General features: G+C 45.4%; 1 protein-coding gene across 1 annotated transcript; it reads left to right on the forward strand.

Annotated features, from left to right (window-relative positions):
• Nucleotides 1-300: 300 nt before the first annotated feature.
• On the forward strand, nt 301-13,420 carry IL1RAP (interleukin 1 receptor accessory protein). The gene is given in 10 exon segments (XM_010136826.1): nt 301-587; nt 1,343-1,535; nt 3,334-3,499; nt 4,418-4,489; nt 5,627-5,756; nt 6,708-6,856; nt 9,178-9,327; nt 10,263-10,406; nt 12,980-13,352; nt 13,354-13,420. Coding segments are annotated over 10 exon segments (1,701 nt in total). The 5' UTR covers nt 301-330.
• Nucleotides 13,421-14,090: the final 670 nt, after the last annotated feature.

The raw sequence follows: 14,090 nt of genomic DNA on the forward strand, positions 1-14,090 counted from the left end.
AGCTGTTTAAGAAGCCTGATGTTACGCAGGAATATCCTAGCCTATTGTCCTGGTGGGGGATAAATAGCTTGGAAGAAATGTAGGAGGTGTATAGATAAAAGTAGAGGTTTGCAGGTTCTCTAGAAATGAACATAGTATTCTTGTTCTGCTTTATAAAAGCTCAGTTTGCTTCCACTGAAAATGCTACATTTTTGCCTCTGATTTTAATGGGGACAGGACCAAGGGCTGTGGGGAACATGGGCAGGACTGGTTTTCTCCTGCAGGCTTGCAAGCTAAGGTGCTTTGTTCTTCCTGGCTGCAGAACGCTGTGATGACTGGGGTGTGGACACCATGAAGCAGATCCAGATTTATGATGGGGAACCTGCCAAGATCAAATGCCCACTTTTTGAGACCTTCTTGAAGTACAACTACAGCACAGCCCATTCTGCTGGATTAACCCTAATCTGGTACAGGATTGGGCAGGACCGGGATCTAGAGGAGCCCATTAATTTTCGTCTCCCAGACAACCACATTAGTAAGGAGAAAGACACCCTTTGGTTCTGGCCTGCCCTTCTCAATGACACTGGGAATTACACGTGCATGCTCAGGTAGGTTGAGCAATGCAGCTTCTATATGTCTACAGCGTAACTGAAAGACTTTCATGGAAGTGGGAAAATTATGCTGTTAGCACCAGATCTTTCTGTAGGGAGAAGACCATTTACATAAGCATTAAAGGGAAAAGAATGTTACAATTATAAGACCACTCAGTGCTGAGCCAATTTACACTGTAATAATGCTTGGAGTCTTGCAAACATTAATAAGCATGCCTCTTCTTGCTGCCTGCAAGTGTCCGTGAAAATATTATTGCTGAGCCCGTGGCAAAATCTGCAGGCGCTCACCATTAAGAAGTGAGCTGTACGTCTAGAGTAAAAATAGCTTCAGATGCAGGGGTAATGTTTTGACTGCGTGCTAATTTGGCAAAGATTCATGAGATTCAGACTTCTAGGAAATTAAAAGTGTCTTTAAGTCTAATACAAAATGGGTATAGCATCTGCTGTGCACTGAGCACAAGAGCTCTTTTTGATCTTCCTCACGTTGTCTCTGGTTCATCATGTCTTTGACCCTTTGATCTGCTTTACCAGCAGGGGAGTGGGTGTTGCTTGTTAGTCATCTTTATAGGCTTTTCTGAGCTAGTGTGGCCACCTCTGATGGTGTTTTCCCATTTATAAATGAGTCAACTAAGTCTGTGCACACCTCAGCAGAGCTGTGATGCTCATTATTGCAGATGTGATTTTTATTTCGTTCTACTGCTATAGGAGTAAACAAGTTTCAACTAATCAGCCTAATCTTCCTCTGTCTGTAGGAATACAACCTACTGTAGCAAAGTTGCATTTCCCTTGGAGGTTGTTCCGAAAGACCAACACTCTTGTGTGAGCCATTCAATAAAACCCACTGAGGAGATTTTCTACTTGGAGCATGCCAATGAGAAGATTGTATGTCCAGATATTGATGGGTTTTACCCTGCTAGTGTAACACCAACTGTCAAGTGGTACTTGGTAAGAAGGCCTTATTTGAGAGTGGGGAAATGTAGCGGTGTATCTGAAAAACCAGTGGCTGGCCTGAGAATCATGGAGTTACGTTTCAGAGTCTCCCCAGTAATGAAGCTGTTAAGTGAAGATTTACTAACTTTAGGAGTTTTGTTTCCATTGAGTTCAAAGGTAGAACTGCTTTTGGAAGGGAATTAAGAGCTAACACTGGAACTTTTTAGACCAGTGTGCACATTTGGACAACACTTCAGCAGGGATTTAGGAACCTCAGTTCAGCTGTGGGCAGGTACCTGACCTGCTCTGTAAGCCAGGCACTATCCCTGTACTGGAGACTGAGATTCATGTTCCCGGTAAAAATAGACAAAAAAATCCCCAAAACAAAACCCAAACAAACAAACCCCAAAAGTGCCTGCTAGTGAAAATAGCCTCCGTTCCAAAATCCTCTGAGGTGAGGAAATGAAGTTGTACATCAGACCACCGCAAGGATTATGGGTGCCCTGTTTGACACAATTCAGCAAAGTTCTTTCCTGAAGGTGGAGACATCCCTATCCCACCCTCCATACTGCTCCGATAATGAGGCTCTCTCCAGCCATCCTAAGGCTCTTGCCTACAGAATTACTGCTCAGTTTTATTAAATTTTGACCTCAGTGTTTTTCTCTAGGTGGATACCTTTAGTGAAGAGAGCAAGAATTCTCAGGGGATATGCAGCCAGAGGGTTATGGATGAGTTCTCTAACCACTTATAAAGTGCTTTCGGATTTCTAGATAGAAGGTTTTGTATCACTGAATTTAATAATAAAAAAAGTTGGCAACAAATTTATCTGCTAATTAAAAAAAAAAAAAAACCACCCCAAAAGAAAAAAACTCAGCTCTCAAATCCTTCAGGAAAACTTACTTCTGTATCCAAGAGGAGCAGTTTCATTCCAGTTTGCATTCCAGTTGAAATGCTTTACTTGTACCATTCATTGAAATTCACATCTCACCAATCAATTAGCAGAATGAAAGAAAAAGCCCCACGGAAGTAATTTTTCAAGCAGCAAGTCATGCCATGCCTAATAAAAATTATTAAAAATAGTATATGACCCCTGTCTTAACTGCCCCATTAGGATGTATCTGATTTGGAAATGTACCACTCAGAAATAATCTCTTAGAAAATGTGCATATCTTTGGGTTTTATGACAATCAAGATGTCATCTGCATAACACCTTTCTGAAAAGTAATCTCTAGCTTGGTACTTGGGAAAGATTTCCTGCCTCGCCTGACAGTAAAAGAAGAGTTATTAAGGTTTCTGTCCTACAGATTCTCATTTGCCACATGCCCATTTTGGGGCCTCATCCTCAGATGAAGTCAGTGAGGCTAACTTGATTAGTCCCGAAAGAGTTAGACATGCTGACATCAACGGGGGACGTGTCCTTTAGTCTTAGTATTAATTTGTGAATACATCTTCCTGCCTCTCTTTACTTTCACTCTGCTGGTGTGCTCACCTTGATTGCAAATTTACTTCTGGATCAGAAATCTCTCTGTTATAAAATTATCTGTATTTAAAGTGGGATAAACTATTAGTTTTAACACTAATAGTTAGTGTTGACACTAATAATTTTAACACTATTAGTGTTATCTGCTTCATCACGTCATTTTCAAGGTGAACATTCCAGTTTGTGTCTGAACTTCATGGTATTTAGGTCTGACCTATAGCACGATCCCAAGTATCATACTCATAGTTTAAGAACAGATCTTTATAGCAGCATTTAAACCAATATCTTTACTACTGAATCTCAAAACTCAAGTGTTTTTCTGCCTGACTCCAGAACTGCAGCTTGGTGGATGGCTTCTATGAGCGATACCCCCAAGGGACCAGGCTTGTCATCGGCATTGTCCGCAGTATATATAAAGGGAATTACACTTGTATTGTGACATTCAAGGACCACGGAAGAACCTATAACCTCACCAGAACCATAAAGATGAAGGTGGTGGGTAAGAATGACTTTAAATTGTGTAAAATGCAGAAGTGGTAAAACTGCTAGAAGAGTCTGTCACAGGATCTGTTTGTTGTTGGGCTCAATCTGCATAACTCAACTGACTTGCTATATCTTTGCTTGCTGGGGTCAGCCTTGTGTGACAGCCAAGAACATGTTGCAGTGGAGATCCTACCCACCATTCTGTCAAATGCCCCAAACACAGAGTGATCTGGCTTAGGTTGGTGAGATACAGCCCGTGAGATGGCCAGGGGTACCCTCTGCTGGCATGTGAATGTATAACCCTAGCATTCTTCATAATTTTTTTATCCAGTGTCCTTTGCTTGTGATTGTTTGTGGAATTATCCTATTATAGACAACTTGCCTCAATCTTCTTGCAGTCTCAAAGCCTTCTGTGCTGAGGCTGAGATGTGTAATTGGCCAGGCAGGGCTTCAGTCACCCAGCCCAAACACAAGGGCTCACCCTACCTGCCAGGGAACTGTAGACAGAGCTTAAAAACTAGTGAACAGTAGAGCACATGCTGAGTCCCAAGGCAACTGCTGCTTTAAGAGCCGGCTTAAATACTTGCCACAGGAAATTACATTTATATTTTGTTTTTTGAAGCAGCAATATGGAGAACAGGGTACAGGTTGTGCCTTGTGGGAGATGAGAGTTATGGAGCTCTTCCTATGCAAGAGACCCCAAAACTTGGGTCTAGACTTACCTAAACTTTGGAGGAGCCTCAAAATCTGGGTCTAGCCCTGAGTTTGGGGACTAGGATTAGATTTCTCTTCACATGGAGCTCTGCAGCAGGATTATATCACAAGTTAGATTGGGGCATATGCAATGGGGTGCAAGGGCATCATGAGCAAGGCTGCAAAAACCTCAGGTTCTCATGAAAGGTCCCCATGGGGGGCTGTCTGTTCTCTCACACAGGATCTCCAAATAAGGCCTTGCCACCACAATTCACCTCTCCAAATGAGAAAGTTGTCTACGAAGTGGAAGCAGGTAAATGACAGTGCTTGCTGCCTACTGTCGCTGCCCTAGCAGCCTGCCTGCTGGAACGGGGAGACCCAGCCTGGCATAGAAGCTCTCCTCTTCCGGTGCATCCCTGGTGCTTTCCCTCACAGAGCACACGAGCTGCTACAAGTTGCCTGGCAGACAGTGTGGGGTGCCAGCTGTCAGTGCCAGAATAGGAGACCACAGCTTTAAAAGTTTATTTCTGCAAACACAAATAAAGACAGATAGTCAGGAACAGAGATGCAGGATGGCAGCTGCAGAAACAGATGAAATGGAGACCCTCAGCTGCTTAGAGAAATTCCTGTAGGACTTTGTCTCAGCCCCATACCTGACTGTGGTTTTCTCCAACCCTCTCTCATGCAGCCCCTCAGGGGCTTCAGCCTTCTGGCCACTTCTTACTCATGTCCTCTCCCTTTTTGGCCAATTACTTCATAATTACTTCTCCTTTTGCTGGCCTCGTAGCATTGTGTAGTGGGGTACCACAACCCTTCCCCCACCCCATCTGTTTAGCCTGATAGAGCTCTTTGGAGTGATTCCCTATATGGAATTGATCATGTCCCATTACACTGCTGTAATAAATGTGGTGCCAAGAGTGATGATTAGCAGCAGTGTCTTCATTTTAAAGCACAGCTTTTTTGTCTCAGAAGGTCAGACTTCTTCCACAGTCACTCTGTACTCTCCGATCACAAAGATACTCACGCCCCCAGTCCGATCTTGAGGGGAAGTTAAATGCCTGAACAAGTGTTCCCACACCAAAATGCTTTTGTGGAGCTGTATCCTTCACTTTATGGCATCTGTCTCCTGTGCAGTGGCTATGATTAACACTGCTGCACTTGCCAAGGAAGCGGTTGGCATAGAGCATCTCCCTTTGGGTGGGTCTCTTGGTGCCATCAAGAAATACGTAACACGTTTGAGAAGGCAAGATTTTTTTTTCCTGTTTATCTGTCTGTGTTAAATCAACGTGCCCTGGGTGTTAAACTGTTATTAGATGTCTGAAGGTGGATGCTGACCTCATTCCCTCTTGAAGGGAAGCAGAGCTCAGGCTGGTAGGATCATTGGAAAGCACAGTGATGCAGTGATGCAGTTCCTGCTTGGCAATACTTCACCATGATCCTTTCTTCCCAGGAGATGACCTTGTTCTATCTTGTGAGGTCTTCTTCACCTTCCTGAAGGACTCCCGGACTGAGGTGTGGTGGACCATAGACGGGAAAAACACAGATGACATCACGGACTCCAAGATAAAAGTCACACAAAGGTAACATAGTAATGTGAACCTTCATTTGTGTCTAACCTCTCTTGGGTCCTGCAGAGGGGTGTGGGTACACACATGCAACAGTCCCATTTTAACTTGCAAGGGGGTTTGGAGTCCCTCACTCCTCTGTTAACAAGAAACCCCTATGTCTGCACCATGCCATGATGAGCACTGGGAGCGCAGGGGGGGAGGCCTTCAGACCTGGGCAGTATCTCATCTTATAGAAGGATTTGAGGGAGCTTTGTTTACTAGTTCACATCATCACTTGTTCAGGTCCTGGTAGTGGTGCCAATAGCTGGTGCTATTGTGGGATTTCTACAACAGGGGCAGGCATAATTTTATTTAGAAGAATGTTCCCAAATATCATAAATGATAAAGAAGTTTCAAAAAACAGAGACTGAAAATTGTAGTATTATACATAGCATTGATTAGGAGGAACAGAGATTCAGTCACATGAAGAACCCAAATAAGGTACAGAGTCCCATTTGCTGGATGCTGGGTTACACGTGGAAGGCAGCTGCTGCCCCAGTCAGTTTGCAAACCTAAGTAGAAAAAGGAAAGGCAAAAGGAAATACTCTTGTCATCTCCATTTTGCAGATAATCCATTCAGGCTGAGACAAAGTGACTCATCCAGGATTGCACAGGGAATGTGACATGGGCTCTGAATCCTGAGTTCATGAGATCTTGTTGCTTCGTAGACAAGAACTTCTTTTCTCTCTAAAATGCAATGTGACACATCTGCAGTGAGGAAATTATGAGTGGCAAAATAAACATTAAGGAAGATCAGATAAAGGAACAGGTGCAGCTGTATTAAAATCTGAAGAATTTATTGATTTATGTTGGTTTAGGTGTTTTCTTTTTTTAAAGAGCCAGGCTATATCAGGGAAGGGAATGTTTGTCGCTAAGAACTCACTGCAGTTTCACATATGTAATGCTCTGGTTTTTCTCTTACAGCGAAATTACTAGAGATTTTGAAGACAAAACTGTCATAAGGACTCTAACTGTTGCAAAAGCCACACCAGAGGATTTGAAACGGAATTACACTTGCTATGCCAGAAATGCCAAAGGCGAGGACCATAGCCAGGCCATCGTGCGCATGAAAGGTAAAATACTTGCAGATCATGTGTGTGAAATGAAGCGTGCTCAGAGCAGGCTGTCAGTCCTGCCTTGAGCCATGCCCTGAAAAACAGTAGGAGAATGAATAACTCTATCAGGCCTTTCTCCCCAACACGCTGTTCTGTACTCAGTGCTGTATTATTGTCGTCATACTGCACTGCCTCTGGAAAGCAGGGAGCAAAGGACGAATGTCACGCATACCCTACCATGGTCAAGTGCCTGGGGAGAGAGAGGGATGGATAGACCTGTTCTCATCCCATCCATGTACCACAGTTTAAGCAGATCTGAGAGGTCAGGCTACTTGAAATGATTTCAGGTGACTTGATCACATGAGGGTTTTGTGTGACTCATTAGCTACTGGTTGGCATCTGCCGGAAGGCAGATGGCACTGGTTGACATTTCTCAGGGAGTGAGACAGTCTAACCATGAGGCTCTGTGGTTTTACTCCTTGCTGAGATGATGCCCCGGTCTAGATACAGCTGTCTCAGCACGGATGGTATGGACTCATCCAGCTCTGTTCAGTGTAGGCTTTTTCATATATCTTTCATTCATCAAAGATTTTGTTCCTGTTTTGCAGACCTTCCTCTCAGTAATAAGAATTGAGCCTTCACTGTAGGTGTTTGAGGTTTCCTGATTAATGTGGATATTTCTGTCTCCTTATAAACTTCATCTAGAGCTTCAACACTTGCCTTTACTGTAGGTCAGACCTCCCCTCTCCCATGAGGGATGCTGCCCTGCCTTGCGTAGCTCATTCCAGATACATTCTTCTCCCCACTCTGCCCTATTAGCATGGGAAGGCTCGCAGAGGTCTTTACTGGAAGAGCTCTTTCTCTTTCTTGGTACTTGTCCTTAGTTTTAAGTCACATTCCTTTGAGACAAACCTTTGCTGGATCATGAAGAAGGAACAATAGACCAAACACACAACCAAGATGCTGAAACCACCTGCCAGCGTGTTCATCCTAAGTACATACCACTTCTGTGATGATGAAGTTTGTATATATTAGCAGAAGCAAATCTAAAATCTTCAGATTCTTTCTCTATATAGCAGTGCCTAAATGCTGTTTTCTAGCGGACTGACCTGTACTACCCTCTTTCTTCCTTCCCTGTCTGTCTCTGGGCGATTGAATGGGTTTGCTCTGAGCAGACCTGGTTACTCACCACCCCTCCTTTTTGCTCTGTTCCACAGCAAAATGCAAGAACCTTCCCCAGCCACTGCCAGCAGAGCAAACTTAAGCTAAGCTCACTGCAGACCATCCCAGTGCACACAGGAACATCCAGCATGCCAGAACCTAACCCCTCAGCACTTGTATTCCAGTTTTTAGCAAGCCGCTATATATGTTGGCTCCTACTCCATTGCATTAAGTTATATACATTTCCTACCTGATTCTGGATGATTTCCCTCTCCTCATGTACTTCTGCTGCTCATCTCCTAATGAAAGTTGTTAAATTCCTTCCGTTTTCTTTTTTGTAATTCAGTTTCTAATAAAACTTAGTACATCTTGGAATCTGGTGATGTTTCCACTCACTGCCATTCTTTTATCATGCAGTTTGCCAGTGTGCATGTCGGCTGCCATCTAAATCTCCGTAAAAATGGAGTTGCGCAGGGATACAGTTAGGTTATTTTCTGACCTTAATACAAAGAAGCAGCAGTGGTGTGACAGACACTGTATGAGTTGGAGTGTGGTCTCTGATGTTCTGGCTTGATGTCCTATTTGTTTGCAAGCATTTCAGCTTTTCCATAATTAACTCTAATTCTTTTTTCCTGGACAAAAACAATCAGGCCATGGCTAGTTGCATTCTTGCTGTCAGTCTGGGACAAGCCACAAGAACTCTGTGTGTTTGATGGGGAGGGAAAATGGTGGCCAATGCCTTTATTTTGCTGCAGGTGAGCTTTGGTTGGCTGTCCTAGAAGTAAGTGCTGTTGTGTTGCCCCAAGAGTTTGCATATGCTGCTGCTGAGATCACGTTCATGAGTTGGCTTTGGACTGTGCACGTGGTTTCTGTCAACACGTCATTCTACCATCTGGCAGTTCCCAGGGTCTCGCTCAGAGACAGAAGTCTAGCCTGTGCCTTGACTTGCTCTGCCAGCCCAACCAGACCTACTAACCCAGAATGGGGACTCCAAGGTGGTCAGCCATCACATGTGCTGCCAGAAAAGCCTTGGCTTGGCCACCTTCCTCTGCAGGGCCATCTTGGCTCTTGGCTGTTCCTCTGAGGTATTTGGCTGCATGTGACACAAGCTTGTTCCTGCTTAGCTGAAATCCCAACCTGTTCTGTAAACAAGACTCCCTGTTTCTTTTTAAACCCAGTTGTAGCACCGAAGTACACTGTGGAGCTGGCCTGTGGACTGGGGGCAACCATTCTGCTCATTGTGGTGCTGATAGTCATCTATCATGTTTATTGGCTTGAAATGGTCCTCTTCTATCGTGCTCATTTTGGAACAGATGAAACCATTCTAGGTAAGGAGTTAAATGGCTTACATTTATTTTGTCCTGCTACAGGCCAGACCATTCGTTTTCATATAGAAATTTTCATAAAAGCTAGCTTTAACCCTCTTCACAGCTTAATGACTTTTTGACCTTCTGTCTCTATGCCTGAATTCGGTTGTGTGGGTCTAAAATTAGAGCCAGAGGAGTCAGGGGGAAAAGAGAGAGCAGTCTTCTGCATTCTCTGCAGAGGTGAAGCGTGGCTGTGTCAGGCTCCCTGGGGCACTGCCCTGCTGATGGCTAGCTGTTCCACCTGATATAGGTAGTCAAGATAAGTCACCAAGTTTCAGTAAGTCCCTGGTTTTTTTCTGGTGACTCTATGTAGAGTTTCACAATTCCAGGGTGATTTGCTTTAAAATGTGGGAAGGCATCCAAAAGGGTGGGTCTGGAAATCACCTTTCTGTCCTCAGTTCTTCCACAGCTTCCCTGTGTTACTGGGAGGTTCATCTCTTGGGACTCTGAACTGAAATTTCTTCCTCTATAGGAGGAGAAGGGTGTTTGAGCCCTCTCAGCTTGTGGTGTGAACCTGCCAAGGGGGTGCGGCAGCTCTCAGTGGGTGTAGGCAGGGTGCAAGTCTCTGTCTGGTGGGGCTGCTTAAGTGGGTAGACAGCAATGCCAGAGAGGTCAAAAAATTAAAGAACCCTGGACAGAATGGGTTGGTCATCCCTCTGTGGTCTCCTGCCTTCAGTGACCCAGAAGCGTCTGAGTACCTGCACAGTCAGGCTGGGTAGTCAGAGGCAGCACTGCTGTCCTGTAACTATGGAAATCGATGTGTTATCCTGTGGTGCCTGCACTCAACATGAGCCTTCATATCTGCTTTTCCTGTGAAGCAAGTCAGAGGCTCAGTATGTGCAGCATCTCAAGTGTCTCTTCTGCTGTTTGTGTTTCTGCATGCTCCCAATGCTCAGACGGGAAGGAGTACGACGTGTATGTGTCCTATGCGCGCAACGCGGAGGAGGAGGAATTTGTGCTGCTGACGCTGCGGGGAGTCTTGGAGAATGAGTTTGGGTACAAGCTGTGTATCTTTGACAGAGACAGCCTCCCTGGGGGAAGTGAGTATTTCACAGAGGACTGTGCTCCACGCATATCCTCTCTTTATTGTTTTTTGAGGTACTGATAATTGATTTGAACTGGCCTGTTCAGGTTAACTTCATCCTTTATTTTTTTCCCTCCATCTCCACTAACAATCTCTTGTTACTATCTTTTAATGTTTTTACTTCACGTGACCATGTTGCAGATACTCCAGGCCACCAAAAAGGCTGTGGTGGGCACGTGCTGATCATTGGTAATTTTAGCTGGTTTCCCCAGCAGTGATATGCAGGGGTGATTGATCTATCAACATGAGGGAACTTGACCTTCATGCAAACCCTCTGAGCTGCCTTAAAAAAAGGGGATCAAGTCAAGGCTAGAAAGAAAAGAGGCAGGAGGAGCGTGATATCTGGTAGCTCACAGAGGGTAATGGTGAGTGCCTGTGAAAACCAGGAGTGTCTGCTTCAGGGAGGTGTGGAGAGCCCTGTGTCAACATCAGAGAGAAGATAATGTGCCCTCCCAGAAGGACTTCGACTCACGCTCGTTAATTAGAGAGTCTGTGCCTAACACGGCACACTGTTTAGTTGCTGTGATTAAGAGTACTTTGTTGCAGGTAGTGAGACTCATCTCTTCACTAAGATGTAGATTTTTTTTTTTCATTGTTTCAAGATAAATCGTATAAGGTTCTCGACACAGTGTCTGCTGGAGGCGTGCAGGGAACCACCAAATTTGTGAAACTCTCCAGATACGTGTGCATACCATCAAGCAGGTGCCGCAGCGAGGGCACGGATCTAGCAGACGCTCAAGCGTCCTGGGGGCTGAGTTGGCTCTGGGATTTCTTACGCCTACTGAAAGTTCAAAGGCTGAACTTTTGCCAGTGCAGACCACCCCCCTTTGAATTCATGGGCTTTGGGTTAGGGCCCCACTGATGATAGAACCTGTGCTGATAAATTCCATTGGGGTCCCTTTTGGGTAGGGCAGGAGTGACTGCTGGAGTTTCAGCCCAGCTGCCTGACAGAGGGAGCAGAATCAGTCTGGGATCTGTTATGTTTGTTGCCAGGACACAGCACCTCTAAGACTGAGGGCAAATAAATATACGTGCCTTAGGGCTTAGGGAGACAACTGCAGTCGTGGTGCTGTTCTTTCTAGAGAGAGCCTGGATGACATGGCAGGGCACCCTTCAGGCTCTATTTGCGTGATGCTGGTGCCAGGCTCAGAGCAGGTTTGCTCTGAGCTGTTCTCACCAGTTGTTCCTCAAACTCTACATCTCCCTCTGGTTCCCCTGTCACTTCTTGCCATCCTTTTCCTTTCCCTTTGGAGGGTCTCATTTTCCCCTCAACACAGCTCTCCTGGGCTCCCTGCCCTTCACGCTCATCCCTGGAGTGCTCCCACCCCTGTTCACCGTGGCAGTCACTGCCAGCCCTCTGGAGCACTGATGGGGTGGCTCATTGTTGCACTATCATTAGCAACACTGCTGGGGTTCCCTATTGCTTCTTAGCTAGGATTTGACTAATCTCCTTCTTGGGGAAGCAGGGTGGGCCAGGAAATAGCTTTTGGCAGCTGGTGTTTTGCCTCCAGAGTGTACATCTGTGTCATGGGTAGAGTTATGTTGTCCTTGATGAAGAAACAGTGAGAGATGGATTATCCTGCGAGTTTGCTGACAGGACCTAATCAAATGTGCTTGACAGCTCAGTGAAGTTGCCCGTCAGCATTATTTTACTCTCCATTGTATTTTCTGAGCAGTCAAGAGCGTTCCTTTCTCAGTGAAGTGTGGGAGGTCCTGCAGCAGAGTGCAGGTATTCACGCTTACAAGGAATTTTCACGTTAATTACAGTAAAGTGCCTAAAGGCAGGCTACCTGCAGATGTTAGAAAATCAAAGAGGATCCACAGTTACCATGACATCGTCAACTCAAAGAGTGTTACATCTGGGACACTTCATTAGAAGTCCTCAGAGCAGTTTACTTGTCACTTCTAGAAACACTCAAATCTGCTTTCATCGATGACAGCAACAGGAACAGCCGGATGAGTAACAGGAGTTAGTATGGTCATCCAGAGTCATTCTGGATATCTGCCAGAGGGGGATATAAGCATAGACATTTGGGATTCCTGACACCTCTTCAGGCTGAGTCTTTTCCTTGAGGTCATGTTTTGCCCAGCTGGCAATTTTCCTGCTCTGCTCCAGAGAGAGTCTTTTTCTGCTCTTACTAGAAGGAAGCTAAAGCGGAGCCTTCCAGAGCAGCCCTCTTGGCCACGTGGCATCCTCATAACACTGGGTGGTGCCACTGCCATGTAGTACAGAGCCTTTTAGATGTAGCTACTTTGGGCATCTCTGTGTAGCATGCAGAGGAGGAAACATATCTGTAGGCAGCCTGGGGCTGGGAGTAGAAGCTCTTACTGTATGAGGCAGTGGGTACCAGCCATGGTGTGGGAGACCTTATCTGGAATCACTTGCAGGATTGGGAAGCACAGTATAGTCTCTAGAGAGGGCCTCTAAGGGATTTTATTGTCCCCTTCAAGAGACATCTGGTGTCACACTAGCAGCTCAGTAGCAAGTTCTTGGCCATCACTAACCACTTCAATGTTTCTTTCTCCCAGTTGTCACAGATGAAACCCTGAGCTTCATCCAGAAAAGCCGACGTCTGCTTGTTGTCCTGAGCCCCAGCTACGTCTTGCAGGGGACACAGGCCCTGCTGGAGCTCAAGGCTGGTCTAGAGAATATGGCCTCCAAGGGCAACATCAAAGTCATTCTAGTGCAGTACAAAGCCATCAAGAAGATCAAAGTGAAGGAGCTGAAGCAGGCCAAGGCGGCCTTAACTGTCATTAAATGGAAAGGCGAGAAATCCAAGTTCCCAAAGGGCAGGTTCTGGAAGCAGCTGCAGGTGGAAATGCCAGTGAAAAAAACTAGTAGGAGTTTGAGCCTTGAAGGGCTCGTACGTATCCTTGTAAAATGTTTGACGCCATCAGAAAACAAAACAAACCCTTAAAATCCACAAATTAGACCAGGGAGTGGGAAGGAACTCAGGGTTTTTGCCATGAAGGACTGTGTCCCAAGCATTTTGGAGGACAGTCATGCCTTCCTGCAGCTTTTCTACTGCCCTGGCAGTGGAGAGACCAAAGATGAGCACACTTCCTTTCTGCAAATACAATTCCTTGTCATCAGCTACACAGGCCCTGGGTTCAAGGTCTAAATTTAGGCTGTCCAGGTGGGATGTGATAGCATGGTGTTTGTATAGGCCAGTACTGCTAGATCCAGTTCCTATGGGACCTTCGTTAGCATCCAGGACAGAGCTCCTTTACTCCTTAAGCAACTTCACTCCTCCCTGGTCGTTGGTCGCTGTTGCAGAGGTTGCGGAACAGCTTGAAAGGTGGCTCCAGTATAAAGCCTTTCATACATGTCCCAGCTATATATCGTCCTTATGACTATTTCTCCTTCACTGAGGGGAGTTTAGACTCTTGAGGCCCCTCATCTTTGCTCCCCACATTTCTGCAGGAGCAGGTGCGCTCAGATAGTTTGTCAGTGTGAAATGGCTGTCACAAAAGCATTCAAGAAAAATGAAATAGCTCAGCTAGGTGATAATTGTATTGTAGCATTTCTACTAATATGAAGTCAGCCTCTGGGATTCTGCAGTCTCCCAAGTACTCCAGATCCTTCAGGGCTGTAATGCTTGTAATCCAGGGAAAATCTCTTGTTAGTTCAGGCCCTGGA

The sequence above is a fragment of the Buceros rhinoceros genome, unplaced genomic scaffold, assembly GCF_000710305.1.
Source record: "Buceros rhinoceros silvestris isolate BGI_N320 unplaced genomic scaffold, ASM71030v1 scaffold17695, whole genome shotgun sequence".
NCBI lineage: Eukaryota > Metazoa > Chordata > Aves > Bucerotiformes > Bucerotidae > Buceros > Buceros rhinoceros.